This window comes from Panthera pardus, unplaced genomic scaffold (assembly GCF_024362965.1).
Source record: "Panthera pardus isolate Hobbes unplaced genomic scaffold, ASM2436296v1 HiC_scaffold_21, whole genome shotgun sequence".
NCBI lineage: Eukaryota > Metazoa > Chordata > Mammalia > Carnivora > Felidae > Panthera > Panthera pardus.
Window position 1 is genome coordinate 68199597 of NW_026526777.1, and position 25196 is coordinate 68224792.

Here is a 25196-nt window from a genome sequence, read left to right on the forward strand (position 1 = left end):
AGGTCTGATAAGTCTGGGGAGGTGGGGGGGGCAGACATCCAGCCAACACCCCCCACCCCCATCACCTTGGGGGGGATCAAGTGTGAGGCTCTGGGCAGCGGAGGTAAGAGCAAGAAAGGATAGATGTCCACACACTTGCAGGGTGGAGCGTAGGGGCTGAGCGGACCGGGCTAAGTGGATCAGGGTTGAGTGGACCAGGGCTGAGCGCAGAGGCTGAGCGGGCTGGGCTGAGCAGGCCAGGGCCAAGCATACGGGCCGAGCGCAGGGGCTAAGTCGACCGGACCGAGCGAACCAGGGCTGAGCGGGCCAGGGCTGAGCGCAGGAGTGAGTGGACCGGGCGGAGGGGACCAGGGCCCAGCGGACCGGGGCCAAGCGCAGGGGTGAGTGGACCGGGCCGAGCGGGCCAGGGCCAAGAGCAGGGGCAGAGCGCAGGGACTAAGTCGACCGGGGCCGAGCGGACCGGGCCGAGCTCAGGGGCCCTCTGCAAACTCCAGGAAATAACTAGTGGGGGCGGGAGCGGGGTGGGGAGAAGGAGGAGGCCAGATGGGACGGAAAAAACCCCTCAGGGAAGCAACAGGAGACACCCGGACCCCAGCCCAGCGCAGGGAGCCACAGGCCGGGGCTCAGGTCAGGGTCACGGTGATGAGTAGGGAGACAAGAGAGCGCCTTTATCGCTGCAACCACAGGAGGCCGGGGCTGCAAGGGCACACGCCATCCAGGTCTCCCTCCCCAGCGGGACCCCTAGAAGGGCCCCAGGAACAGCCGCCCCCTCGCCCCGGGACCCCTGGACCTGCGCCCCCTCCCCCCGCGGGGCGGCCCCGGGTGCGCAGGGGCGGGGTCAGGTTCCGGGCGTAAGTCCCGGGGCGGCGCGCGGTCGGGCGGGGGCGGGGGCGGGATCCGAAAACTGGGCCCGCGGTGCGCATGTGCGGGAGGCGCCCGGAGTTTCACTTTGAAACTTTTCGGGGGCGGGACCCGCCGGTCAGGTGCAGCCGCCGCGCGGGCGCCGCAGGTACGGTGGGCAGGGGCGCCGGGTCGGGGTCGCCCGCAGCCCTCCCGGGGCCGAGTCCAGGGTCCTGGCCCGCGCGGACCCCCTCTCCGGGCAGGGCGGGGACGTGCTTCTCTAGCTTCCCCGCAGCCGTCTTGGACCGCCCCCCCTCCCCCACCCCTGCCCCCCGCCTTCGCTGGGGGGCTGACCCGGCCGGCCGGGGAGCAGGAGCGCAGCCGGGGGGGGGGGCTCTTCCTTCTCGGACGCCCCCCCCCCCCGGGGGGTGCAGGTGGGAGCCACTGGGCCCTTTCCTCGGTGACCCCTGCCCGCGGCCCTGCTGGAGTCCAGGGAGGCCGGGGTGTGGGGGGAGGGGGCCTTGCAGGGAGGGGAGGAGGAGGAGATCTCCACCTGGAAACCCAAACCGTCGGGTTCGGGGACCTGATAAGACGACGGGCTACCTGAGACTCCGGGGCGGCCTGCACGTCCCAGCCCCGGGTGGGGCGGCCGCTGGCGCAGGACTTGCCCGGGGTGATTGACCAGAAGACCTCGAGCTTCCTTCCAGGCCCAGGAGTGCCTGCGCGCCACCCCCGCGGTGTCCAGGCTTCGCGGTTAAGCCAGGGGGCTGTGCCCACCAGTGCAGCCCCAGGCACAAGGGGGCAGGGGAGGGAGACCCGCCTTTCTGAGGCCCTGGCTCCTGCTCAGACAGGGCTGAGGCCGTGGGGGATGGGGACAGACTCCAGATCATCCCGAACCCGACCCGAGAAACAACCCGTATTGTTTCTCCTTTCCCCTCCGCCCGCATCACTGTCTTCCTCCCTCCTCCCCTCCCGGCGGGACACCTGTCACAGCCCTGAGTCGCTTCTGCCTCCACGTGGACATGAGCAGAAGCAGAAACCTCTCTTCACACCACTTCTTTGTTCAGTGTTGGGGCAAAGGTCTCCCTGGCTGTTCCCTGGGCTCTAACAGGGGAAAAACCTGGACCGGCTGCTGACCTTGTGTTTCCCATTGGCTGGAGAAGTGACTTAAAATAAAAGCCAGGAGCCTTTTGGGTGCTCACGGACCAGGCGCTGGGCTGAGTGCTTCATGCACACGGTCTCAGGCGTGTGCCTCCCAGCAGCCCGGGTTGAGAGAAATACCACCGCCCCGCTTCACAGGGGAGGAAGTCAAGGCACTGAGCGTGTAAGCCGCTGTCTGAGCCCAAACTCCAGGGCTGCTCGGGTATCTGCTGGGCGCGCTGCCTCCCACTGTAGCCAAAGGCTGGGCCGTTTTCTTGACGCTCCAGGGCTGACATCTCTGGAGGTGGACAGCTGTCCAGGTTCCTGGGTCCCCCCCCCCCACCCCCGTTGTGTTTCCTTCACAACCTTCTTCTGCGTCTGGGAGCTCCGAGTCTGCTCCTCCCGTGGTGGAGGGACCCGGGCTGCTTGTGGTCTTGTTATTGTAACAAAACCGGAAGATCTGCGATGATAAAAATACCCTGAATTTGTGTGGGGCCTTTTTGTAAGAACTGATGATGCTCACGCACCTGGTGTTACGTTCTGGCATTTCCGGAAGGAAGGGGGAGGTGGTCAGGTGTGCTGCGTGGGCCGGTCCTTGCTGGACACACGTGGGCCGTGGGTTAGCACTGTGGCAAGTGGGAGACCGGCTGCTGGACCCAGCCCTCCCTCCCAACGGCCACGGCCAGGCTCTGGGGTGCACCTGGGCTGAACTTCGAGCTGGGGACCCGAGTCACCTGCTGTTCCAGGGGCTGCGGGGCCTCCAGGGTGACTGTGGCTTTCCTGCCCTCACGTTGGTAGTGGAGAACCCTCTGGAAGGCATAGATACGTGCTAGGCACTCACATAGGTCTGTCTACGCACACAGGGAGGACTGCACATCCATGAAGGAGGGCCTCCTTCCCAGCCCGCGAGGCTGCCCTGTGCTGGCTGTGTCCCCAGCGTCCTGTTGGGGAAAGTGCAGGGGAGCTGGCCCTGGAGGGAGCGCGACCTTTCAGCAGAGTTTGGACGCCATGTGTGTCCAGCGCAGGGACAGTCCACGATCGAGCTGAAAGGTCTGAGAGAGACCACCACCCCCCAAAGCTGTGCCCTCCCCCGGAAGGGGGCTGGCTCTGGGGAGCCCGGAGGCCCCCCCCCCCCCCCCACCAGGCTGGCAGTCCTTGCTGGCCGACCTGGCCAGTTCTTATCGGACTGTGTAAAACCAGCCAGGGAGCCAGTTTGGCAGGAGGGAAGGGACCCAGAGGTGTGCCCGGGGTGGAAGGGGGTACAAGGAAGACGAGGAGCCTCGGGGGGCTTCCTCCCAGGGGACCTCTGCTCTGCTCAGCCTCAAGCACCATCGGCCAGGGCTGCCTGCCCCCAGCAGCCACTCCTTTCCAGGGACAGTGCTCCCTCTGTGAGCATTTTATGGGTGTGATTTTTCCTTTCCTCTTTACCTTTCAAGCCTTCCCTGTTCTGCTGTGTCCCTTTTCCTGATTCTGGCCCTCGGGTAGCAGCTGTCCTTGGGGAGGCCCTTACCGGGGGCCCACAGCCACCCATGCTTCTGTGGAGTGGACCCTCCCTGGGCCCAGCGAGGCCTCGAGCCAGAGGTCAGGCTGCTGATGCTGGAGGAGGAGGAGAGGGGCGGGCAGCACAGAGGAGCGCCCAGAACCAGTTTGGGTGGTGGTGGGGGATTGGGGGGGGGGAGCTGGGCGGGGGAAGCAGGGTGGAAACACCAAAGGCTGCATGTGAGGCCCTGAGTTCAGAGGCTTGGGGCGGGCGTGAGCCAAAGCGGAAAAGGCAGCTCCTGGTGACTCTGCGTTCCTTCAGGGAGGCCTGGAAAGGCCGTGCGGCCCGGTCCTGGGGTCGGGAGAGCCCAGCAGGAAGTGAGTGGCAGGCCTGAGGCAGCTTGGGAGGCGGCCGGGACTGTTCCTGTCTCTGCCGGCACTGGCTGAGGACCTCGCCCAGGGACTCGCCCGCAGTCCTTCCTTCCCTGGGCGTCTGGTATGTGTGAGGCAGGACAGGGGTTTTGCGGGGGGGCAGGCGCTGGCCTCACAGCGTCAGGCCGGGCGCTCTGTCCGGGGTGGTGCTGCTGGGCGACCCTTAAAGCAGGGAAACCAAGATCTGCCTCCCAGAGGTAGTCTTTGTGACTCTGTTGAGGGCCACCAGCTCCGTGGCTCTGGCGTCACATTGTCTGGCCATTGGCAAGCCTCTCATAAGGGGTGAGAGAGTGACTCAGCCTCCTGGGTCATCCTTGCCCTTGGAGCTGCCTCTACCCGCTTCCTGCAGTCCATCCTGTGTGTGTGTGTGTGTGTGTATGTGTGTGTGTGTGTGTGTGAGAGACATTGTCCCCAGCCAGCCCGTCCTGGGGGTCGAAGTGGCAGTCACCACCCCAGCCGCATCGCCAGGTAGTCCAAATATCTCCGTCCCTTTTCTTCTGGTCCCCAAGATTTTTGTCCCCGTGGCAGGTTAGAGATAGCAGACCTCGCAGAAGTTCCCTGACAGACGAGTCGGAGCTTGAGGAAGGGTTGCTGAGTTATCGTTCCTGGCTCTCCAGCCACAGACGGTGTGAGGGGGTGCTAATTCGGGGGCCTTCGGGGGCCTTCGATGACAGGGACAAACCCTGGTGGTTTCCTAGCTTCCCGGGGCTCCCAGAAGCCTCAGAAAGGAAAAGTCTACGAGCAGCCTGGAGTAACCTGGAGTCGTATTTGCTTTGAAAAGGCCGGGCCTTCCTGTTAGACTGGGGAGGTGCTGGGGGGGGGGGGTTCCCCGGGAGGGCAGGGGTGTGCCCCTCCTTCCCACCCGCTTCCACCACCCCCCCTTGCCCTTTCTGGCTGCCCCTTCAGGGCCTTCCTGGAGCTGACATGTGTGTGCGTACTTGGATGGACGTCCCTGATTTGTTTCTTCCTGCGTTTTCGTCTTTCCCACCTTTATCTCCCTCGTTTCTGTCCCCTGACTGTTCCCCCCGAGCCCCCAGGGGCTCCCCAGGGAGGACTTTGCTGGCAGGAGCTCAGGCACCTCTTAGGAGGCAGGCCCCTGTCCCCCCCACCTCCCTCCCTGCTGTGTCCTGATGAGCTGTCCACCGGGCCATCTGACCCTTGGGACTGTTCCCACAATGGGGCTATTCTCCTGAGCTCTGCCAGGCACGCGGGGCCCGGTGCCCGCCTCTCCCTGATTGCTTGCTGCTGGCTGCGCCTAGCGGCCCCTGTGCCCACCTCGGGCCCTGCCAGTGCGGGTGGGGGACCCTCCGGGGACCCCTGGCCCTGACTGTCTGCCCGGTTTGCTCTCCAGGGAGGAGGGGCACGATGAACAACTCCCTGATCCTGGAGCTGTGGCGGTCCAAGGCGGTGTCCGTGCGTGAGCGGCTGGGCATCGGGGACCAGCCCAACGACTCGTACTGCTACAACACGGCCAAAAACAGCACCGTGCTCCAGGGGGTCACCTTCGGGGGCGTCCCCACCGTCCTGCTCATAGATGTCAGTTGCTTCCTGGTGAGTCCCCTCCTGAATTGTGTCCCCCGCTCTCCTCCCGGGCCTTCTGGAAAACTCAGGTATGGGATCAGGCGTGCCCGAGTTCACACGTCACCTCTGCCCCTCACCTGCTGTACCCCGGGGAGCCGCGCTCTGTGGGTGACGCAGCTGTCCCTCTGGTCACAGAGTCAGCCTGTCGCGTGGTGAGGCCCGTGGAAGGGGTCAGTCCACAGGGACCAGAGGCATGGGCTGGAATAGAGTGGCCGCACCTCCCAGCTTAGAAATGTCACCTCCTGTCCCCGGCTGGGTCCTGGGCCTTTTAGGGGATCAGTCACGGAGCAGAGGACACAGCTGGGGAAAGGCCCACCTTCACGGCCTTCAGTGGCCCAGACCTGCCTGTTCCCAGGGGGTCCCCCGGATTGCAGTACGCTGTTCTTCTCCCCCGCGGGTGGTTGGGTGGGATTCCCGGGGGCCACGGGGCCCCTTCTTGTGTTCCTGCCTGTGGGGTGGCCATACCTCCCGCTGAGGGTATAAATGAGTAGCTCGTGCTGGGGAGGGGGTGTCCCCAGGACTCAGATCCGCCCTGTTGCCCCAGGATTTGCCTCACAGAGGCACCTTAGAGGCTGGCATGGGATCCCACCTGCCACTCACGTCGCTTTCACGAGAAAGGGCTCTGTGGGGCGCCCAGGGGGCTCAGTCGGTCAACCGTCCGACGCCTGATCTCGGCTCAGGTCCTGATCTCACGGTTCGTGGGTTCGAGCCCCACAGTGGGCTCTGTGCCGATGGGGAGGAGCCTGCCTGGGATTCTGTCTCCCTTTCTCTCTGTTCCTCCCTGGCTCGTGCGCGCGCGCGCGCTCTTTCTCTCTCTCTCTCTCTCAAATAAATAAACTTTAAAAACATTTATGAGAAGGGCTTTTAGGTGCCAGACAACCTGTTTCTTGGAGTCCACGTGTAGGTTGAGAACACCAGCCTCGGGTGACAGGGGTGGGGGTCCCGGGGGTGCGCCGGTGACGCTGAGGGCTGGTGGGAGTAACGAGAAGGGGCGCTGGAGAGCGAGGGTGGACACGGCTGCAGGGGTGCCGGCGAGGGGAGCTGGGTGTTTATCAGGGGACGTGATGGGTGCACACGTGAGCCAGAGCGGCTGGGAGAACATGGGCGCATGAGACACATACCCCAAGAAGGCAGCAGAGGGGGCGGCGGGGTTGCGGGGGGCACTTGCCGGACGGCCTTCAGCTTTGTCCTGAGACGTGACTCACCTGCCTCCGGGAATAGTCACCAGCTTCCCCGCCCACCTGGAGACGGTCCCGAAAGGGACGCAGCCCCTATGGGGTTCTGGCCTCTGGATTCCCTTTAGGGAGACAAACCCACATTTAAAAGGTCAGTTCTGGGCGCCTGAGTGGCCCAGTCGGTTAAGCATCTGACTCCTGATTTCGGCTCAGGTCATGATCTCCGAGTTCGTGGGTTTGGGCCCCACATTGGGGGAGCCTGTTTGGGATTCTCTCTCTCTCTCTCTCTCTCTCTCTCTCTCTCTGCCCTTCCCCTGGTTGCTCTCTCTGTCTCTCTCTCAAAATAAATAAATAAACCTTAAAAAAAAAAAAGCTTAGTTCCTAAAAAAAATAAGTAAATAAAATAAAATGAAAATAAAATGAAAATAAAATGAAAATAAAATGAAAATAAAAAATAAAATGAAATAAAATAGAATGAAATGAAATAGAATGAAATGAAATGAAATAAATGAAATGAAATAAATGAAATGAAATGAAATGAAAAGAAAATGAAATGAAAGCCTAGTTTGTGACCAAGGCCGGCAGGGGTAGGCGAATTGAAAACCGCTCTGTGTCACCCTCCCTGAACCTTGAAGGGCGGTGGTCTGTCCAGGCAAGACCGGGTCTGAGGACGGCCAAGGTGAACGCGGGGGAGGTGGTGTGGAGCTTACAGATTTTACAGCTGGACGGGGTTTAGAGCGATCGGCTGAGGGCCCCAGGCTGTGGAGACCGAGCTGCCAGAGCCCAGGCTCCTCGGTGGGCACTGTCCCCCCTCCAGGCCCCATGCTGGCGTCCTCGGGGCTTGCCTGGGGGAGCACCCGGCTCGGCCTGGGGGAGCTCTGCTTCCTCGCTCTGTAATTAAGTGCAGTTCTGTGTAAGAGGAAGGAAGCGGGTCCTGGGCGGCTGTGAGGCCTGGTCTCGCCTTCCTGCTCAGGAGCACTGAGGGCTGATCAGCGCAGGGTTGGTGGGGTGGGGGTCCTGGCTGTTGCTGCCCTGAGAGCAAAGAGCAGGGCCGATGCTCGTGGTGAGGAGGGCGCCGGGGCCAGCTCAGGGACGGGCTCGTGGCCTCTGTGCCCTGGCATCGGCGACAGGCGCTCGTGAAGACGGTGGGCAAAGCGTCGGATGGTTGAGCTGTGTGGCCTCGGGCGGCTCGGTGTCCTCTCTGGGCCCTTGTAGCCCCGCTGGGTTCAGGCTGGTGGGCTTTGCCCCTAAGGCAGGTGTCTCTAATGAGAAGTCACTTTACTTGGTTTCTTCTCTCCTGTCAGTGTTTGATCTTGGTGTTTTCCATCATAAGAAGGAGATTCTGGGATTATGGCCGTATCGCCCTGGTGTCAGAAGCAGACAGGTAAGCAGGACATGTCACCTCGAGAGCGTGAGTGTGTGTGTGTGTGTGTGTGTGTGTGTGTGTCACTGGGACGGGGCTGGGGGCCCACGCGTGTTGCTGACACTACGTTGTGTTCACTGAGCACATCCGTCCTCCAGGCCTGGGTCAGAAGCCGTCTCTCCTCACCACAGGTGCCTCTCCCACGGCCGTGGCCTGGCCGTGAACCTTGTTGGAGGAAGTCTAGTTCCTTTACACACTCGGGGCTTTCGTTATCAGCTGAGATGGATGCCACTCTTCTTCCTCACCCTGAATGTTGAAAGAGTGTCCCTTCTCTGACATGAGTTAGCTGGGGGCTGGGGGCGAGGCGAGCCCCCGGGGAGCTGCTCCTGTCCCCGCTCAGGGTCAGCGTGGGCCGGTGGCCCTCACTCAGCCAGCGTCGGGTGAGTCTGGTGCAGCAGGGACCCCCTTGGCTGGACGTCACCTGGGCTCTGCTGGCTGCTCACGACTCCTCAAGGGGGGACCGTCCTCTAGGTCCGCACCCTGGCGTCTCCAGCCCCGGCTGGCTGTCACACGGCCTGGGACCTGGTGTCAGATGCAGGACAGGAAGCAGTGGGGGGAGACACCCCTGTGGCCAGGCTCCCCCCACCGGGCCGCTCGGCTTCCCCAGGCCGACCTCCACCCTTGCTGCACAGGCGTTGGACTGTGGTCTCTGTGCGAGGCACGGGCCGCGTCGCTGCGAAAGCTCCCTGCCGCCTCCTGCCTCCTGGGTCCTGGCATTTGCGAAAGCCCGAGGGTGTTCACCTTGCCCCGAGGGCTTCTTGGGAGCCTTAGACAGTTTTGGGGGGACTCTGGGGACGTGATGTGTTTGTGGCACCCCGAGTCCCAGGAGGGGCCGTGCACTGGAAAGGTACTGAGCCTGTGAACCCCAGGAAGCTCTGCTTCCTCCTTGGCTGCAAGGCCGTGGTCAAGTCCCCACCTTCTGGGGTTTCTCTCCTCCTGTCCCCTGTCCCCCGCAGGGCACCCAGAAGGTCAAATGAGAGAGCTGCCTGTGAAGGCTTTGAAAGTCAAGGTTCTTCCTGTCTTCTGCCCCTGCGAGTGAGGTTTTGGAATCGGTTCTAGAAAACTGGAAGTGATAATGAACATAATTCACACACCTCAACCAACCCCCCACACACAGGGCAGGGGAGGGGAGCCCCCCCCCCAGCATCCAGACGCCCACGCTCCCATTTTCTTGTCCCTGAAAGTGGGGTGCCGCTTGTCATCAACGGCGGTCACACTTCAGTCTTTCTCATCGGTTCATAAGATTATTATGTCCCTTGCAGCCAGTGGTGGTGTCGATTTGATAAAACGAGGTTAATGTGACGTGCCGGGAGACGTATCGCAAACGTCAACAGTCTGAAGTCCCCTTGGGTGGGCCTGGAGCCGAGGCCCCAGGGTGCGGGGCGCGGGGACGGCCTGCCAGTGCCCTGACCCCTTGTCACCCGGCCCACGTAACGCGGGGGTTTCGCGTCTTGCACGCCCAGGTGCGGTCGCCGCCCTGGTGGGTGTGTTTCACAGGCTGAGTTAGATCTTGTCCCAGACTTGGAGGAAGGCCACAGCTTTGGTCCCGGGCTCTAAGGGATGGCGGAATACCGGACGGAGGTTTTCAGACTTCGAAAAAGGATTTCCTGGCATTTTTTTCCTTTTGTGTTCCCAGCGATTCCAGGTTCCAGAGACTGTCATCGTCGTCATCTTTTGGGCAACAAGATTTTGAAAGCGAGCTGGTTGGTATCGACGGGACGGGCGTGGCTGTGGCCGTGGTGGGGGCGGGGCAGGGCAGCCGGGTACCGGTTCAGGGGCCGACTTGGCCCCCCGCGTCCTGAGTGGCAGGTGCTGGTGGTGAGCCCCCTGGACTTGGGACGGACCGCGGGGAGGGTGCAGCGGGGAGGCCCAGGGGGTGACACGGGGTTAACTCTGAGGCAGGGGCTCCCGAGTCCCCTGTGGTCCCAGCGCTTGGCTCTGATCACACGCAGGGATCTGTGTGACGGTTCATTGCTGACATGCCTGCTAGCGGCGAGTCAGAGGTGGGCGGCCCAGCCGGGTTCCCTGGCACCTGACCCTGAGGAGGTGCCCAGCGGGCCGGGGTCCAGCCCAGCTTTGGGGGCGGAGGGGTTACGATCAAGAGACGCGATGGACAGTCAGCCGACGGACCCTCTTCCCTCCAGAGTCCCACCTGGGGGGGGGGGGCTGTCCCATCCGTGAGGCTTGTTTCCTTGTGTCCGTCCTGCGTCTCGGTCAGCCCTGCGGGCCATCCAGCAGAACAGTTCCAGAACCGCTCTGAGCTCTCACCGGCTCTCGGTTCAAGTTCAGGCCTCGGCCCTGGAGCAAACTGTCAAAACTTGAGGGGTTTTTACGAGAATTCCAGGCACAGGGTGCGTGTCCCAGAGGACTGGGGGCCGGTGGACTCTGTCGCCTTGGGGACAAGCCGTGGCCTTTGCTGGATTTGGGACAAAAGCGCTGCTTCTATATAACGGGGGGTTAGATGGTTAGTGACCGTCAGAGGCGGTGATTCCATCCGCCTCCCGGGGACAGAGATGCTCAAAGCTAATCCCTGATCTCTCCGTTCCCAGGGATGCTGTCCCTGGCTGACCGCCATCTTCCGCCTGCAGTGAGTACAGCGGGTGTGTGCGTGAGTGTGGGTGGGTGTGTTAGCGGGTGGGCGCGCGTGTCTGCCTGTCTTTCCTCGGGTGGCTTTGCCTCTGCGCTTGGCCGGCGAGGAGGAAAGGAGCCGGGATGCCTGACGCCGAGATGGGTCCCTAGATGCTTCTGGGTTCGAGGCGGAGCCTCGTGTGGGGGCCGGGCACGCAGGTGGCCCACACGGCCCGCACAAGCCACTTTCCCCCCTCGCTTTGGGCAGGAACGCTTTGCACCTTCAACTCCTCTGCTTCCAAGTTTCCTTGTTTCTAACGTTTGGGGCCCGTGGGGAGAAATCCTGTGAAGCTGGGAGCGGCTGGGAGCGGAGGAGGAGGCGCGGTTTCGGAGGTGGTGAAAGAGGAGGGCCTCTTGGAATTGATGAAATGTGGTGGTTGCGGGATGTCGGGTACGTTCCTCTCCTTGGGCCTCAGTTTCCACGACTGTAAGAGGGGCCCAGGCGACACAGCGGGAGAGGTGGGTCGGCCGGCCCCTGCCTGCCCACCACCGCGAAATCACGTCACTGGGACGCGTTTCCTCCTGACGCGGCAGGTCACTCCGAGCGCGGGTCCGTCGCACACAGAGAGGATTTTAGGTGTCCTACACCTTCCCCTGACACGTGCCCACGGCGGGTGCCCCTTGGGACGCTGCGGCCTGTGGCCACTGCTGGGTGGGGCTCAGGCCGCTCCCCTGTCCCGGCGGTGGGGACCCCACTCAGCCTGGGTTGGGTGGGGCGGCGTGAGACACGCTGCGTCGTCATTTCATGGTAACCCGCAAAGGCTGTTGGCAGATCTGCTCTGTACCCCTCCTCCCTCCACCCCTCCTCCCCATACCCCCCCTCCACCCACACCTGCTCCTCCCCACACCCCCCTCCTCCCCATAGACCCTCCTCCCCATACCCCTCTTCCCCTCCCCCAACCCCCCTTCTCCTCCCATACCCCCCTTCCCCTCCCCATACACCCCTCCCCTCCCCATACCCCCTTCCCCTCCTCCCAACCCCCCCTTCTCCCGCATACCCCTTCCCTCTCCCCATACCCCCCTTCTCCCCCATTCCCCCTCCCTCTCCCCATACACCCCTTCTCCCCCATACCCCCTCCCTCTCCCCATACACCCCTTCTCCCCCCATACCCCCTTCCTCTCCCCATACCCCCCTTCTCCCCCCATACCTCTTCCCCTCCCCATACCCCCCTCTCCTCCCCATACCCCCTTTCCCTCCCCCCAACCCCCTTCTCCCCCCCATGCCCCCCTTGCCCTCCCCATACCCCCCTCTCCTCCCCCATACCCCCTCTCTTCCCTCATACCCCCCTTCCCCTCCCCATATCCCCCTTCCCTTCCCCATACCCCCCGCTTCTCCCCATACCCCCTTTCTCCCCTCCATACCCCACCCTGTTCCGTGCCCCCCCCCCAGTTCCCTCTGCTGGCACAGGCATTTCTCTGGAGGGGGGCTGTCACTGGTACTCTGAGTGTCCCCACTCTGTCCCTGTAACACTGTATCAGACACTGGGACTCCGCGTGTCCCCCGGCTTTGTCCCTGTAACCCTGTATCAGACACTGGGACTCCCTGTGTCCCTGTAACACTGTATTAGATATGTTTTCAGCGTCCACTCCTTCCTGTTGCAGAAGGGCTACTTTGACTGTTTTAAGGCCACAGTTGCATTCTAACAGCTGCTCGCGGCCAGTGTCGCAGGTGACATTCAAAGCATCCCCTCAGTTTCCTTGGCTTTGCCTTCCTGGCAAGATAGGGAGTCGGTCAGAGGTGTGTCTCCAGAAAACCTGTTGAGGAAAGAAAGTCGGAAGTTGCCGCCGGGTTAGGTTTGGGCCCCCATCCTGTTTGTTTAGTGCGCACGGTTGGGGGCAGGGCAGGTACTTTCTGGCAGGTGATTGGGAAGTGCAGCCGGTGTGGTCAGGTGCAAAGCTCTGTCCTCCAGGTAAACAGCACGCAGGGTAGCGTCCGTCCCCAGGCTGGCTTCTGAGCATCCGCCCGGTGCCCGGCCGGCCTGGCGTGCCCACCTCACCGCCTCCCGTGTGGCCCGTGGCTCCCGCCGGTCTCCCACCTCTCAGATCTGCTTTGGTGCTGTGACACCCCCTTCTCTTACCACTGCCCGCGCAGGATTTTCCTGCTTTTCTGGAAGCCGGACCCTCAGGGAGACCCCCCCCCTTTTCCCTCTGTGGCATTCTGGCTGTCTGCGCCTGGAATTTTCCAGGTCCCCAAGGGGGCCGGAGCGTCCAAATAGGGCAAGGAGGAAAGGGCGGAGCCCCCATGAGGCCAGCAGGACACAGGGAGGGGGCCGGACGGCAGGGTGGGGAGCCCGGAACAATTGACATGTTGACAGAAGCAGGAGGGGCTGCGGGACCTCCCCCTGCACACGTGTCTGCAGGGATGCGGGCAGCAGGTGCCTGGGGGTGTGGTGTGGGGGGTGTGGTGCAGGGCGCTGGGAAGGAGGCTCCTCCGGGCTTGCCCTGCCTCCGCCCTCCCGAGCTGTGCGACTGAAAGCTCGGTGTCCTGGGATGTGAGGAGACGGGACGGCCCGGCCCGGCCCTGCCGCTCACCCGGGTCCCCTGTGTGTGTCTTGGGCAGCGATGACCAGATTCTGGAGCGGTGTGGGGAGGACGCCATCCACTACCTGTCCTTCCAGAGACATGTCATCTTCCTACTAGTGGTCGTCAGCTGCTTGTCCCTGTGCGTCATCCTGCCCGTCAACCTCTCGGGTGATTTGCTGGGTAATGTCCCCTCGTCTTGTGTGACTCACGGCCCGGGGTGGGGTTGGGGGGGGCTCGTGGGGCTGGGGCGGGCCCAGGTGTCAGGAGGCCTCGGGGTGACTCCGGAACGTTCCCCTCTGCCTGGCCGTGCCTCTCAAGAGGCACCCCCCACCCCCGGACCTGAGCCTGGGCCAGGAGCTTGGCCCCCGGTGTGAGCTTCGGTTCTAAGTAAGGGGAATAAAACCCCAAGACTCGTAGGATCGGGGGCCTTCGGAGAGCATTTCATACTTTCCTGCCCCCACGTGATCACAATCGGGAGGCCACAGTGAGTGGGTGTGGGAGATGTTCGTGACACTCAAAGTCACAGCCTGGAACCGTGTGTCCTGCCAGTGCGGGAGGCCGGCTTCCAAAATGCCAAAGAATCCGCTTCCTCCTCCCTCCCTCCCTTCCTTCTTCTCTCCCTCCTCCCTTCCCTCCTCCCTCCCTCTCCGCCTTCCTCCCTCCCTCCCTTCCTTCTCTTCCTCCTCCCTCCCTCCCTTCTCTTCCTCCCTCTCCTCCCTTCTTTCCTCCCTCCTCCCTCCCTCCCTTCCTTCTTCTCTCCCTCCTCCCTTCCCTCCTCCCTCCCTCCCCACCTTCCTCCCTCCCTCCCTCCCTTCTCTTCCTCCCTCTCCTCTCTTCCTTCCTCCCTCCCTTCTTTCCTCCCTCCTCCCTCCCTCCCTTCCTTCCTGCCTACCTCTCCTCCCTTCTTCCTTCCTTCCTTCCTTCCTTCCTTCCTTCCTTCCTTCCCCTTTCTCCTTTCTCCTTTCTCTCTTTTTCTCTTTCTCTCTTTCTCTCCACCCAACACGGGGCTGGAGCTCACGACCCCGAGATCCAGAGTCACACTCTCTGCTGACTGAGCCAGCCAGGGGCCCCACGAATCCACTTCTCATGCCCAGGGATTCCCAGCTCGGTTTTGGGACCCGTTCAGGAGGGTTTCAGATTCTCAAGGAATGTCACAAGAATCTCAAAGCAAGAGAAATTCCGATTGTGACTTACCCACGCGGTGGGTCGGGAAGAGGTTGTGGGGTAAAGCGGGGCCTTGGGTTGGTGCAGCTCTGAAAAGACCGGACGGCCGGTCCCTGTCCTCTGACGGGCCTGGCCGTCTCGTGCTTCCTCAGAGACCCACGGACCGAGGCGGGCCGCCCCCGTCCCCCTTCCCTAGTGTGACCCTAGGACTAAGTGTCTTGCTTGTCTGCAGACAAAGACCCTTACAGCTTTGGGAGGACGACCATCGCAAACCTGCAGACGGAGTGAGTACGGGGCGGGGGCCAGGGCTTCGCGGGCACCGCCCGCCCCGGGCAGTGCTGCTGTGCGGGGTGGGGGTGGGGGGTGGTTAGGAGACGTGGAGGGCCCGCCCCCCCCCCCCCAACCCCACCCTGTGTGGGAGCCGGGCCCTGATGGCAGGTGTCCCCGCTCAGCGATGACCTCCTTTGGCTGCACACCGTCTTTGCCGTCATCTATCTCCTCCTCACCGTGGGCTTCATGAGACACCACACCCGGTCCATCCAGTACCAGGAGGAGAACTCGGTGAGCGAGGCAGGGAGGGTCACGGGTGGGGCCAGAGCGGAGCCTTGACCCGGCCTGTTGCCAGGACACGGGAGCCGTGCGCTTAAAGAGGCCTCTGTGGGACCTGGCTGGCATGTTTGTGCTCACGGTTGCCTTCAGCTTTTCGTTCATTCGTTTGTTAATTTTTTTTTAATTTCATACATTTCTTTTTGTTTCATGTTTGTTTTTGAGAGAGACAGAGACAGAATGCGAGTGGGTTAGGGGCAGAGAGAGGGGGAGGCACAGAATCCGAGGCAGGCTCCAGGCTCCGAGCCGTCGGCACAGAGCCCGACGTGGGGCTCGAACCCACGAACGGTGAGATTGTGAAGCTGAAGTCGGACGCTCAACCGGCTGAGCCACCCAGGCGCCCCAATTCACTTGTTATTTTTAAGGTTTTTATGTGTTTATTTTTTGAGAGAGAGAGAGGGAGAGATAGCACGAGCAGGGGAGGAGCAAAGAGAGAGGGAGAGAGGACCCCAAGCAGGCCTTGCCCTGTCAGCACAGAGCCCGATACGGGGCTCGATCCCACGAACCGGGAGATCGTGACCTGAGCCGAAATCAGTGGTCGGACACTTAACTGACTGAGCCACCCAGGTGCCTGATGTTAGCTTCTAAAATTTTTCTGATTAGGGGCATCTGGGGGGGCGGGGGTCAGTCGGTTAAGCATGTGAAGGACCCCCTCCGGGCTCTGCCAGGGGAGCACCGGCCCCTCTGAGCTCTCACTGTGTTCCGTGGGGAGGGGCGGGGCTGGGTGGGCTTGAACAGGGCGGAAACCCTGGGCCCGCCTGGGGACTGGCGTGCCCTGGGGTGACATCCCCCGCCCCCATGTGTGTCTCTGGCAGGTGAGGCGGACCTTGTTCATCACGGGACTCCCCCGAGACAGCAAGAAGGAGACGGTGGAGACCCACTTCCGGTGAGCAGGGCTGTGGCCCCTCCAGGCGGGGCAGGTGCCTCAGGCGGGCGCTCTGTCTTCTCTTTGGGCGCCCAGAGACTTGGCGAAGGGCCCGGCCCTGCCGTGCGAGCATCCCATGGCCGCCGTGTGCCAGCCTGCTGTGGAAGGCTTCTAGAAGGCTGGGGTCTAGAAGGCTGGGGTCTAGAAGGCCTGTCCGCTGCAGGCCGCCCTGGGGGACTACAGCAGCTGGAGCACAGGCCAGGCTGTAGGTGCAGAGAAACAGCTCGAGGGCACGAGCAGGTCTCCGGGGGGTGGGGGGGCCTGCACTGGCACAGGCGTCCGCCCACGGGTGTCTCTGGAGGGAGCATCTGCACCAAGGAGTCCTGAGGTGGAGGCGGAGGCAGGGCTCCTCTGGGGGAGGCCGTGTGTGTGTGTGTGTGTGTGTGTGTGTGTGTGTGTGGTGCCAGGGATGCAGGGGAGGGGGGTGTGGAGCAGGAGAGGGGAGGGCAGGTGCAGAGGCCCCTGGACCCCGGCTGGAGGGCTTGCCCCGGGCGGCGAGCCGAGGCTTCAGTCCGAACGTGCCCCTCCCAGTCCCGCAGCCACTAACTTGCCGCGGGGACTCGGGGTGACCACGATGTAACTCAGCACTATTTGCGGACGACGGCGATTCGTAGAAACAGAGAGCGAGAGCCTGATTTTGCGTGTCTGGTGGGCAGGGAGCATCGTTTAGCGGCCACTGGTGCCCGGCTGCCTCGATTCACATCTGGGCTCCGACAGCCACTCGCGGTGTGACCTTGGGCACAAGTCGCTTAACTTCTCCGGCCCTTATTTTCCTCATCTGTAAAATGGGGACAGAACCTCCCAGGCTATGGTGAGGACGGCATAGTGAATACCATGGGAGCACCCGGCCGGTGTGAGTCCACACACACACACTTGTGAGGGTCGTACTACGGTTGTTAACGCGGGTGTAGACGTTTGCTGGGCTGCGAGCCCCCTGCGTTCATTGAACCTGAAAGGTCTGTGATCTTCAAAAAGGGGCCACACGCTGGGTAGGATTTCCGCACGGTCCAAGGTAGGCGTGAGCCAGAGCAGACGATAGTGCTCTTCCTCCGGGTGGGTGAAGGAGGTCATGAACCGGATTCATCTGGCCCCACACGCGCCCGCTGACGTACAGCCGAGCGGGCACGAGCCTTTCAGTTTCAGGCGATTGCTTTCGTGCTGTTAAAAAAAAAAAGGCCTCTTTGTGTTGAATTTCAAAATTTCACCCTTTGTAAAAAGACGAAAGGAAAGAGGTTTCTGTGGTACCCCGAGTACCCTCGGGGACTTGGGGGGGATCTCTCCTGCCGGGGGGGGGTTCTCTTTTCTGACGGCCTGCCTTGCGCACAGGGACGCGTATCCCACGTGCGAAGTGGTGGACGTACAGTTGTGCTACGACGTGGCCAGGCTGATTCACCTGTGCAGGGAGAGGTGAGCGGGGCTGGTCGGTGGCCGGAAGCCTGTCCCTCCCTCCTGGGCCGCCCACCCTGCCGCCTCGCTGCTGGTGGGGGGCCTGGGCGGAGCCCCCAGGGGGGAAGGCAGGAGGGGGGGCTCTGCCCCTTTCCTTGTTTGGAAAGCTGACCCCCTGGGGCGCCAGGGGGGCTCAGTCGGTTGAGCCTCCGACCCTTGGTTTCGGATCGGTTCGTGAGCTCGAGACCCGCGTCGGGCTCCGCTTGGGCAGTGCAGATCCTGCTTGGGATTCTCTCTCCCCTGCTCTCCGCCCCTCCCCGGCTTGCGCTCGCTCTCTCTCTGACTCTCTCAAAATAAACTTTAAAAAAGAAAGCTGAGCTCCTGGGCCTGGCGGTTGGACAGTGGGCGTGGGGTCTGTGCCGCAGGGTTATGGTGACTCTGACGTGTGCCCCCCTACCCCCACCCCTGCAGGAAGAAGACAGAAAAGAGCCTGACCTATTACACGAACCTGCGGGCGAAGACAGGCCAGTGGACCCTCATCAACCCCAGGCCCTGCGGCCAGTTCTGCTGTTGCAAAGTGCCGGGGTGCGAGTGGGTGAGGGCCCGGCCCCCCGCGGGAGTGCCACGGGGTCCCCGCCGCCCGCGCAGGGCCCGTGGTCACGAGGGGGTGCGTGTCCCTCAGGAGGATGCCGTCTCCTACTACGCGCGCATGAGGGACAGGCTGCTGGAGAGGATCGCGGACGAGGAGCGCCGGGTGCAGGAGCAGCCCCTGGGCATGGCCTTCGTCACCTTCCAGGAGAAGTCCATGGCCACCTAGTGAGTGGGGCGCGTCCGGGGCCCTTTGTCTCCTCCAGGTGACTTATGACCCGCCCCTGGGACGGGCTGGGGCTGGGGCAGGCCACACTCCCCCCCATCATCCCAGCCCAGGGTGCGTGTGACACGCGCGGGGTGATCCTCGCGCGAGGTGAGTCCCTCGTGGGTTGACGTGGCCTCACCCCCCGGGCCGAGCTCCCACCCAGCCGTGCCAGGGAAGGCGTCCAGCATTCTGCCGCCCCCCCTTCAGATGTCCACTCTGGACCGCAGATGATCTTCTGTGCTGGGTTTTCCGTCGCACAGATGCACAGACCCCAGGCACTGGGGGTCTCCCTGCTGCAGAGCTGGGGGCCCCGGGGCCAGGCTGCGGAGCACACGTGGGCCCCAGCACGGGGCTCTGGCTCCTGGAGTGGCGTCACGCCTGGGGTGGGGGACGCAGGTGGCCACACAAGTGCCCCTTCCCTGCCCTCTCTGCGGGCACCGCACACCCGGGAAAAGTCCCCTGCAGCCAGGCCAGAGCCAGGAGGGGCTCGTGGAAAGGGGGGCGTGGAGACGGTGGGGGTCCAGGTGGCAGTCCGGGGGGGCCCTGGGCGTCAGGGTGGGAAGAAGTGAGGACAGCGAGGCCCTGGCCCGGCCGCGCGGTGCGTCCACGGCCCCGGCTTCCTGGGCGGCCGGGGGTGATGATGGCGCAGGGAGCAGCCGTGGTCCAGGGGTGCAGCGGCCAGACGGGGTGCGCACCTGAGCCGGAGAGCCTCGGGATCCTGACGCGGAGGCAGGAGTGACCCCTGGCTCGCCGCGTGGTCCTGAGGATGAGGCCAAGTCCTCCCCGTGAGCCGTAGTAACGGCTAACCTAGCAACCCGCTGATAGAGCAACGGCCCCGGGGCCCCGCAGCGTCTGCCCTCACTCTGCGCGTGTGCGCGGTGCCCCGGGTGTCTGGGCCACCGCCACGTCTGCTCTTCCTTCCTGGCAGCATCCTCAAAGACTTCAACGCCTGCAAGTGTCAGAGCCTCCGGTGCAAAGGCGAGCCCCAGCCGTCCTCCTGCAGCGCGGAGCTCCGTATCTCCAAGTGGACGGTCTCCTTTGCCACGTACCCCGAGGACATCTGCTGGTGAGGCCCCGGCCCTGGACCGGGGAGGGGGGAGGGGCCCCAGGCCGGGCATCACAGGTGCGAGCTGGCCTTCAGGGTCCCCCCACCATAGCTCCTGGCTCCGCTCTGGGCCTGGGGCGGGCGTAGGGGGATGCGTCAGGTGGGGGGGGCATCCACACCCGGCACTGCGCTCCAGTGATGCCCCCCGGCATCCGGGGTGTCCGGGAGCCACGTCTATAATTTCCAGTTTCCTTTCGGCCGCGTTGAAAAAGTGGAAGGAAACTGTTCAACTTAATTTCATAATCTCTCTCTCCTTATATATCCGAAATATTATCGCTCTGATGTGATCAGTTACCCTCTGGTGGAGATGCGTCTCTTTTTCATACTCAGTAGCTTTGAAATCCGGCGTGTATGTTGTCTTGAGTCGGACCAGCCCCGGTTCAGGGCTCGGTAGCCCCTGGCTGCTGTATCGTGTGGCGTTAGGTCTAGCCTGGGGACACGCTGCTGAGCTCGGCCGCGTCCACGGGGGCCGTTGGTGAGCCTTGAGCACAGTGCCGGGGGTGAGGGCAGCCCCAGCAGAGCCCCCAGCGTGGCTGGCCTCAGCTCCCCGCCCAGAGCGAGCTTTGGGAGCGTCTCCGGGGCTCCGAGCTGGCCTCTGATGGTTCACAGGGCTTCCCAAACGTGGGGGCAGCGTGCTGCTGTGTTCTCGGTGGGGTGAGAGGCCAGCATGGTCGCCGTGGGGCCTGGGCACTGCTGTCCCCCTCCCTCCCTCCCTCTGCGTGTACCCAGCCCCCGGGGCCCGTATCGCTGGTCACCAGGCCTTGCGGACGTGGCTGTGTCGTAGCCTCGTTCTGTCTGTCTGGGTGACCGTGGAGTCCCTTTGGTGGGTTCTGGCCCCCGGGCTATGGCCGGGGAGCCGTGTGAGCGGTGGATAACCTGTTTTCCCTCTGAACTCAAGGGGACCCCGCATTTGACCTTGCTGGAGCTGAAGGTCGGTACAGAGGGCTCACCTGTACTCCTGGGGTCCAAGTGCCTCAGTCTGGTCTCTCGCCGGGCCTCGATGTGACCCGCTGACCCACCTGGGGGCACCGGGGGCGTGGTCGGCAGCCCGGCCTGGGGGGTCTCAGCCTCCAAGCCTGTGTCCCCTCCTGCAGGAAGAACCTCTCCGTCCAGGGCTTCCGCTGGTGGCTCCAGTGGCTGGGCATCAACTTCACTCTGTTCGTGGGGCTCTTCTTCCTGACCACCCCCGCCATCATCCTGTCCACCATAGACAAGTTCAATGTCACCAAACCCATCCGTGAGCTCAACGTGAGTGACCACGCTACAAGCCTGTCCTGCAGGGCTGGGGACGAGAAGGCGTGGGGGGGGGGGGTGGTGGCTGGAGCCCAGGGACATGGGGGCTGAACCAGGAGCCATGCCTCTCAGCTCACGTCCGTGCCTTTAGGCCTTGAGCAGGTGTGGCCACATTTATGACACTGGTTTACGACACGCCGCGTGCCCGTGCGTGTTTTCGAAATCAATCTGAACGTTCAACGGTAGGGTCGTGTGAGCTGAAGGGCACATACTGATGGAAAGTTAAGTATCTGTTACATAATCGTCGACTCGTTGATTCTGGACAGGCAACAAATGATTATTTAAAATCTTAGACGAATCGAGACAACGAAACGCTTCCTGAAGTGGCCTCTGCTTGAAAACAATATTGGTTTCCCCAGGGCACCTGGGGGCTCAGGCGTCCACCTCTTGGTTTTGGCTCAGGTCGTGATCTCACAGTTCGTGAGATCGAGCCCCTGTGTCGGGCTCTGAGCTGATAGCGTGCAGCCTGCTTGGGATTCTCTCTCTCCTGCTCTCTCTCCGTTCCCTCCCCCTGCTCGCTCTTTCAAAATAAATAAATAAACGTAAAAAAATTAAAAAGATACTGATTTCCCATAATTCGCTCTGTTGAAATATCCCCCTAAATCTTTTTTTTTTTTCCTCCAGTTCCACTTGGCATTCAGTCAGTCACGCTCAGGGCAAGCACGCGGGGCTAGAAGGCGTGAGGGCCTCGCTGTGCCGTCCCCCAGCTGACGAATTCCGAACGCTGGGTTTTCATCCCAAAGCTGGGGCGAAGGCACCTGCCGGATGATCGTTGCGGGGTTCTGGTGATGGTGACCACATAAGCTGCTGTGTGGCCCAGGCCTTCTTACCCGACTCAGTGTATAACAATAATAACCCCTTGCGCACATTAAGAATTTTGTTTATCTTTAGAAGCGTGTCAGTGTTCACGCCTTTGCGCATCTTTGGATGTATGGCCAAGTCTGTTCTTTTGAGGGTGGAATCGGCCGAGTGGAACCCTCTTTGTCGATTCTCCCTAAACCAGTTTCGGTTTCTTATGGTAAAGCAAGAATCTACAGATATTTGCAACACTGTTCTAAGAACAGGACCCTCCTGGCTCTCATTCCGTCCGTTTTCTACAGTTCATTTACTCTCGTCTCATTCAATAGCATTAAAAAAAAATTTTTTTTATATTTATTTTATTTTTGAGAGAGAGAGAGAGACAGAGTGCGAGCAGGGGAGGGGCAGAGAGAGAGGGAGACACAGAGTCCGAAGCAGGCTCCAGGCCCTGAGCTGTCCGCACAGAGCCCGACGCGGGTTTCAAACCCACAAACCGCAAGATCGTGACAAAGTCGGATGTTTAACCAACTGAACAACCCAGGCGCCCCTCAATAGCATTTTTTAAATTTTTTGTTTGAGAGTGTGCACGGGTGGGGGAGGGGCAGAGGGCGAGAGAGAGAGAGAGAGAGAGAGAGAGAGAGAATCTCGAGACTCCAGGCTTAGTGCAGAGCCTGACGTGGGGCTCGATCCCACGGCCCTGGGATCATGACCTGAGCCGAAGTCGGACGCCCAACCAACTGAGCCACCCAGGCGCCCCAGTACGCAGCTTTTTTTTTTTTTTTTTTTTAATTTTTTTTCAACGTTTTTTATTTATTTTTGGGACAGAGAGAGACAGACAGAGCATGAACGGGGGAGGGGCAGAGAGAGGGAGACACAGAATCGGAAACAGGCTCCAGGCTCTGAGCCATCAGCCCAGAGCCCGACGCGGGGCTCGAACTCACGGACCGCGAGATCGTGACCTGGCTGAAGTCGGACGCTTAACCGACTGCGCCACCCAGGCGCCCCATTACGCAGCTTTTTAAAAATGCCTGTTTTATCAGGGAAAGTAGGCAGCTCATGTGATTGCAATAGTGAGCATATCAGGCACAGGCGGAGTTAGGTCACTGCTGGGCGGGAGGGAGCTGAGCGGGCAGGCCTCCTGGGGAGGCCCTGGCTTCCGTGTTCCCACTTGCCCTTGGTTGCGCAGAGGGGAGCCGGCGGTGGGGGTAGGGGGGGCGCGGTCGCTCTGGGCAGTCAGGCAGGTGGAGATCGGTTGTATGTGAAGGTACTTTCTCTGCTCATCCAGCCCTACTAACACCAAGCGCCGTTCTGGTCTGTTCGGCCAACGGCACGGGACACCTGCTCTGTATGGGGCACAGCGTCGGCCCTGGGGGGCAAGGCAAGGGCGACCGGGAGTTCCTGGAGTCGCCGTGACAGCAGGTCGTGGCCTCCAAGCCCCCGTGGCCACAGCCCCTCCACCTGTGTCTTCTGTGGGCCGTGTTTTGCAGGACCCGGTCATCAGTCAGTTTTTCCCGACCCTCCTCCTGTGGTCCTTCTCGGCCCTGCTCCCCACCATCGTCTACTACTCCACGCTGCTGGAGTCTCACTGGACCAAGTGAGTGAGGACGCTCGCCCGACGGCGTCCGTGGGCGCCCAGCAGGGGTCTTGGGGGGGCACCGGGCAGGGCTCACCTCTGACTTCCTGCAGGTCAGGAGAAAACGAGATCATGATGTCCAAGGTCTATATATTCTTGATCTTCATGGTGCTGATCCTGCCGTCCCTCGGCCTCACCAGGTACGCGTCGTCACCTCCTGCCCTGAGTTCACAGTCAGGGTCTGGACGGCTCCGTCCCCAAGTGGTTTTAGAGGATGCAGATCCCTGACGACACTTAAGCTGGTCCCTCCCACTTGGGGTGCCGTTGGGCGGCAGGCTCACGGATTGTTCCGGAGATCCGGTCTCTCTTCCTTAAAAAGAAGCTTGAAGACAACATTTCCGCCCAGGGGGAGGGTCGAGTCACGGCTGTGTTGATTTTAAGGGAGGGGGCCGCCGTTGGAGCAGCCCTTCATAGGCTGCTCTGGAGTGGGGGCACCTTAGATGACAGATGGGGGTCCCGATGTCCCGCCTGCTGGTGAGAGCAGGGAAGAATGAAAACGGGTCGCGATCACCTGGAGGGCTGGACATAAATTCTTACGGGATTCATTTTTCTTCCAGTCTGGATTTTTTCTTTCGGTGGCTCTTTGACAAAACTTCCTCCGAAGCCTCTATCAGGTTGGAGTAAGTATCGGCCACGTTGCGTTTTGGAGCCACGGTCCCGGGGAGAGGTCCCACGGGGGCTCGGCCGTGGCTGCGCTGGGGCTGGGGGCGCGGTGGCCTGTGCCCGGCACAGACGTCTCCTCCTGAGGCCATCGGGGCCGGGGAAGCCCACGGCCCCTGGCAGGGCTGAGGCCGCCCTATGGGAGCTGACCCACTTTGTGCCACGTGTGCAGAAGTGTGGTTAATCTTTTAGGCTGAAACTCCATCAGGGGCAGTCTTGTTCATTCTTGGAAACTCACTTACTTACTGAGAACGGAGCCGCTCGGGGAGAAGGAACCCGTGGGTCCCAGTGGTGCCGGGGAGGCCGGGGTGGGGACGTCCACGCGGCTGTGCGGTTGGGCCCGGGCCCCGTTTACCCCCGGAGAACAGAATTAAACCTGTCTCTGGGGTGTGTCCCCCTGACAGGGCGTTGCGGGCTAAATGCTTTATTCTTTTTCTCGTTGAACCTTTACGACAAGCTGTGGGGGTAGGCGCCATTGTTTCTCCATTTTATGGATGGGGAGACTGAGGCTCAGAGATGTTGGAATAGCTTGCCCTGGGCTACCCAGCCCGTTAACTCGGCCTGAGCCCCGACTGCCCTACCCTTTGGGCCCTAATACCGGCCCCCAGCCTTGGCATTGACTCATCCAACCCAGGGTTGGTAGGAAGGCTGGCCGAGTTTCCTGGGAAGATTAGACCGAATTATTCCACGTGGGTTCTTGCTGGTCAGGCTGAGGGCTCGGGGGCTGGCGGCCACAGGCGGGCACCCACACACCCGGCCAGCTCCCGTCTGGGTGGACTGTGGCTTCCAGATGGCCAGATCCGGCGCTCGGGGCTGGGCCCTCACCTTCATGAAGCATCAGCCGCGTCTGACACATTGTCACGCCTTCGTCCGCGAAGGCTCCAGGATGGCCCTGTCCCGGTTCTCTCCCCCTCGCGGGTTCTCCTGCGTCTCCCCGACGCCAGTGGCCCTGCTCTCAGTGACCTCAGCTGGACCCCAGCCTTCGTGCCCCCGTGCTCCCGAGTTGGAGCCTGCGGGCCCCGTGCACCCGCGGCCCTGCGCCCAGGGCTGCCCACGAGTGTCTGGCTGCCCCAGCCGAGGGGCCCTGGGGCGCCTGTCCCCTCCGTGCCCTCCCCCGCCGCACCTGGTCCGGAGCGAGCATCCGCACCAAATGCAGGGGCTCCACTCCCGCCCCGCCGAGCGCCCCTCCCGGGGCGGGAAAGAGGCTCACAGCCCGGCCGCCCCCCAGGTGCGTCTTCCTGCCCGACCAGGGCGCCTTCTTCGTGAACTACGTCATCGCCTCGGCCTTCATTGGCAACGGCATGGAGCTGCTGCGGCTGCCGGGCCTGGTCCTCTACACCTGCCGCATGGTCGTGGCCAAGACGGCCGCTGACCGCAGGAACATCAAGCAGGTACACCCCGCCCCCCTCCACGGGGCCGGTGATCACCCGGGAGGCGCGTCTTGGGTGGGGGGACGCACTCTGCACCTGTCCTCTGCGTAGACCCGGGACTCTCGGGCCTGCTGCGTAGACCCGATTGGAGCAAGGGAAACACTGAGAGAACGGGACTC

General features: G+C 62.3%; 1 protein-coding gene across 4 annotated transcripts in view; it reads left to right on the forward strand.

Annotated features, from left to right (window-relative positions):
* Positions 1–903: 903 nt before the first annotated feature.
* TMEM63A (transmembrane protein 63A) overlaps positions 904–25196 on the forward strand; it is a 28530-nt gene continuing 4237 nt past the window's right edge. The window contains exons 1-19 of one of the 4 annotated variants that reach the window (XM_053909448.1): positions 928–1009; positions 3782–3955; positions 5243–5442; positions 7952–8031; positions 9707–9773; positions 10620–10657; positions 13259–13401; positions 14618–14669; positions 14838–14946; positions 15807–15877; positions 17243–17323; positions 17774–17897; positions 17985–18118; positions 19087–19224; positions 20358–20511; positions 22842–22948; positions 23041–23127; positions 23545–23607; positions 24876–25038. In XM_053909448.1, the coding sequence (XP_053765423.1) occupies positions 5257–5442; positions 7952–8031; positions 9707–9773; positions 10620–10657; positions 13259–13401; positions 14618–14669; positions 14838–14946; positions 15807–15877; positions 17243–17323; positions 17774–17897; positions 17985–18118; positions 19087–19224; positions 20358–20511; positions 22842–22948; positions 23041–23127; positions 23545–23607; positions 24876–25038 (1797 nt within the window). In that variant the 5' untranslated portion in view covers positions 928–1009; positions 3782–3955; positions 5243–5256. Of the gene's footprint in view, positions 1010–3716; positions 3956–5242; positions 5443–7951; positions 8032–9706; positions 9774–10619; positions 10658–13258; positions 13402–14617; positions 14670–14837; positions 14947–15806; positions 15878–17242; positions 17324–17773; positions 17898–17984; positions 18119–19086; positions 19225–20357; positions 20512–22841; positions 22949–23040; positions 23128–23544; positions 23608–24875; positions 25039–25196 lie in introns of those variants that run through there. The other 3 variants (XM_053909444.1, XM_053909445.1, XM_053909447.1) reach the window with 3 other exon arrangements.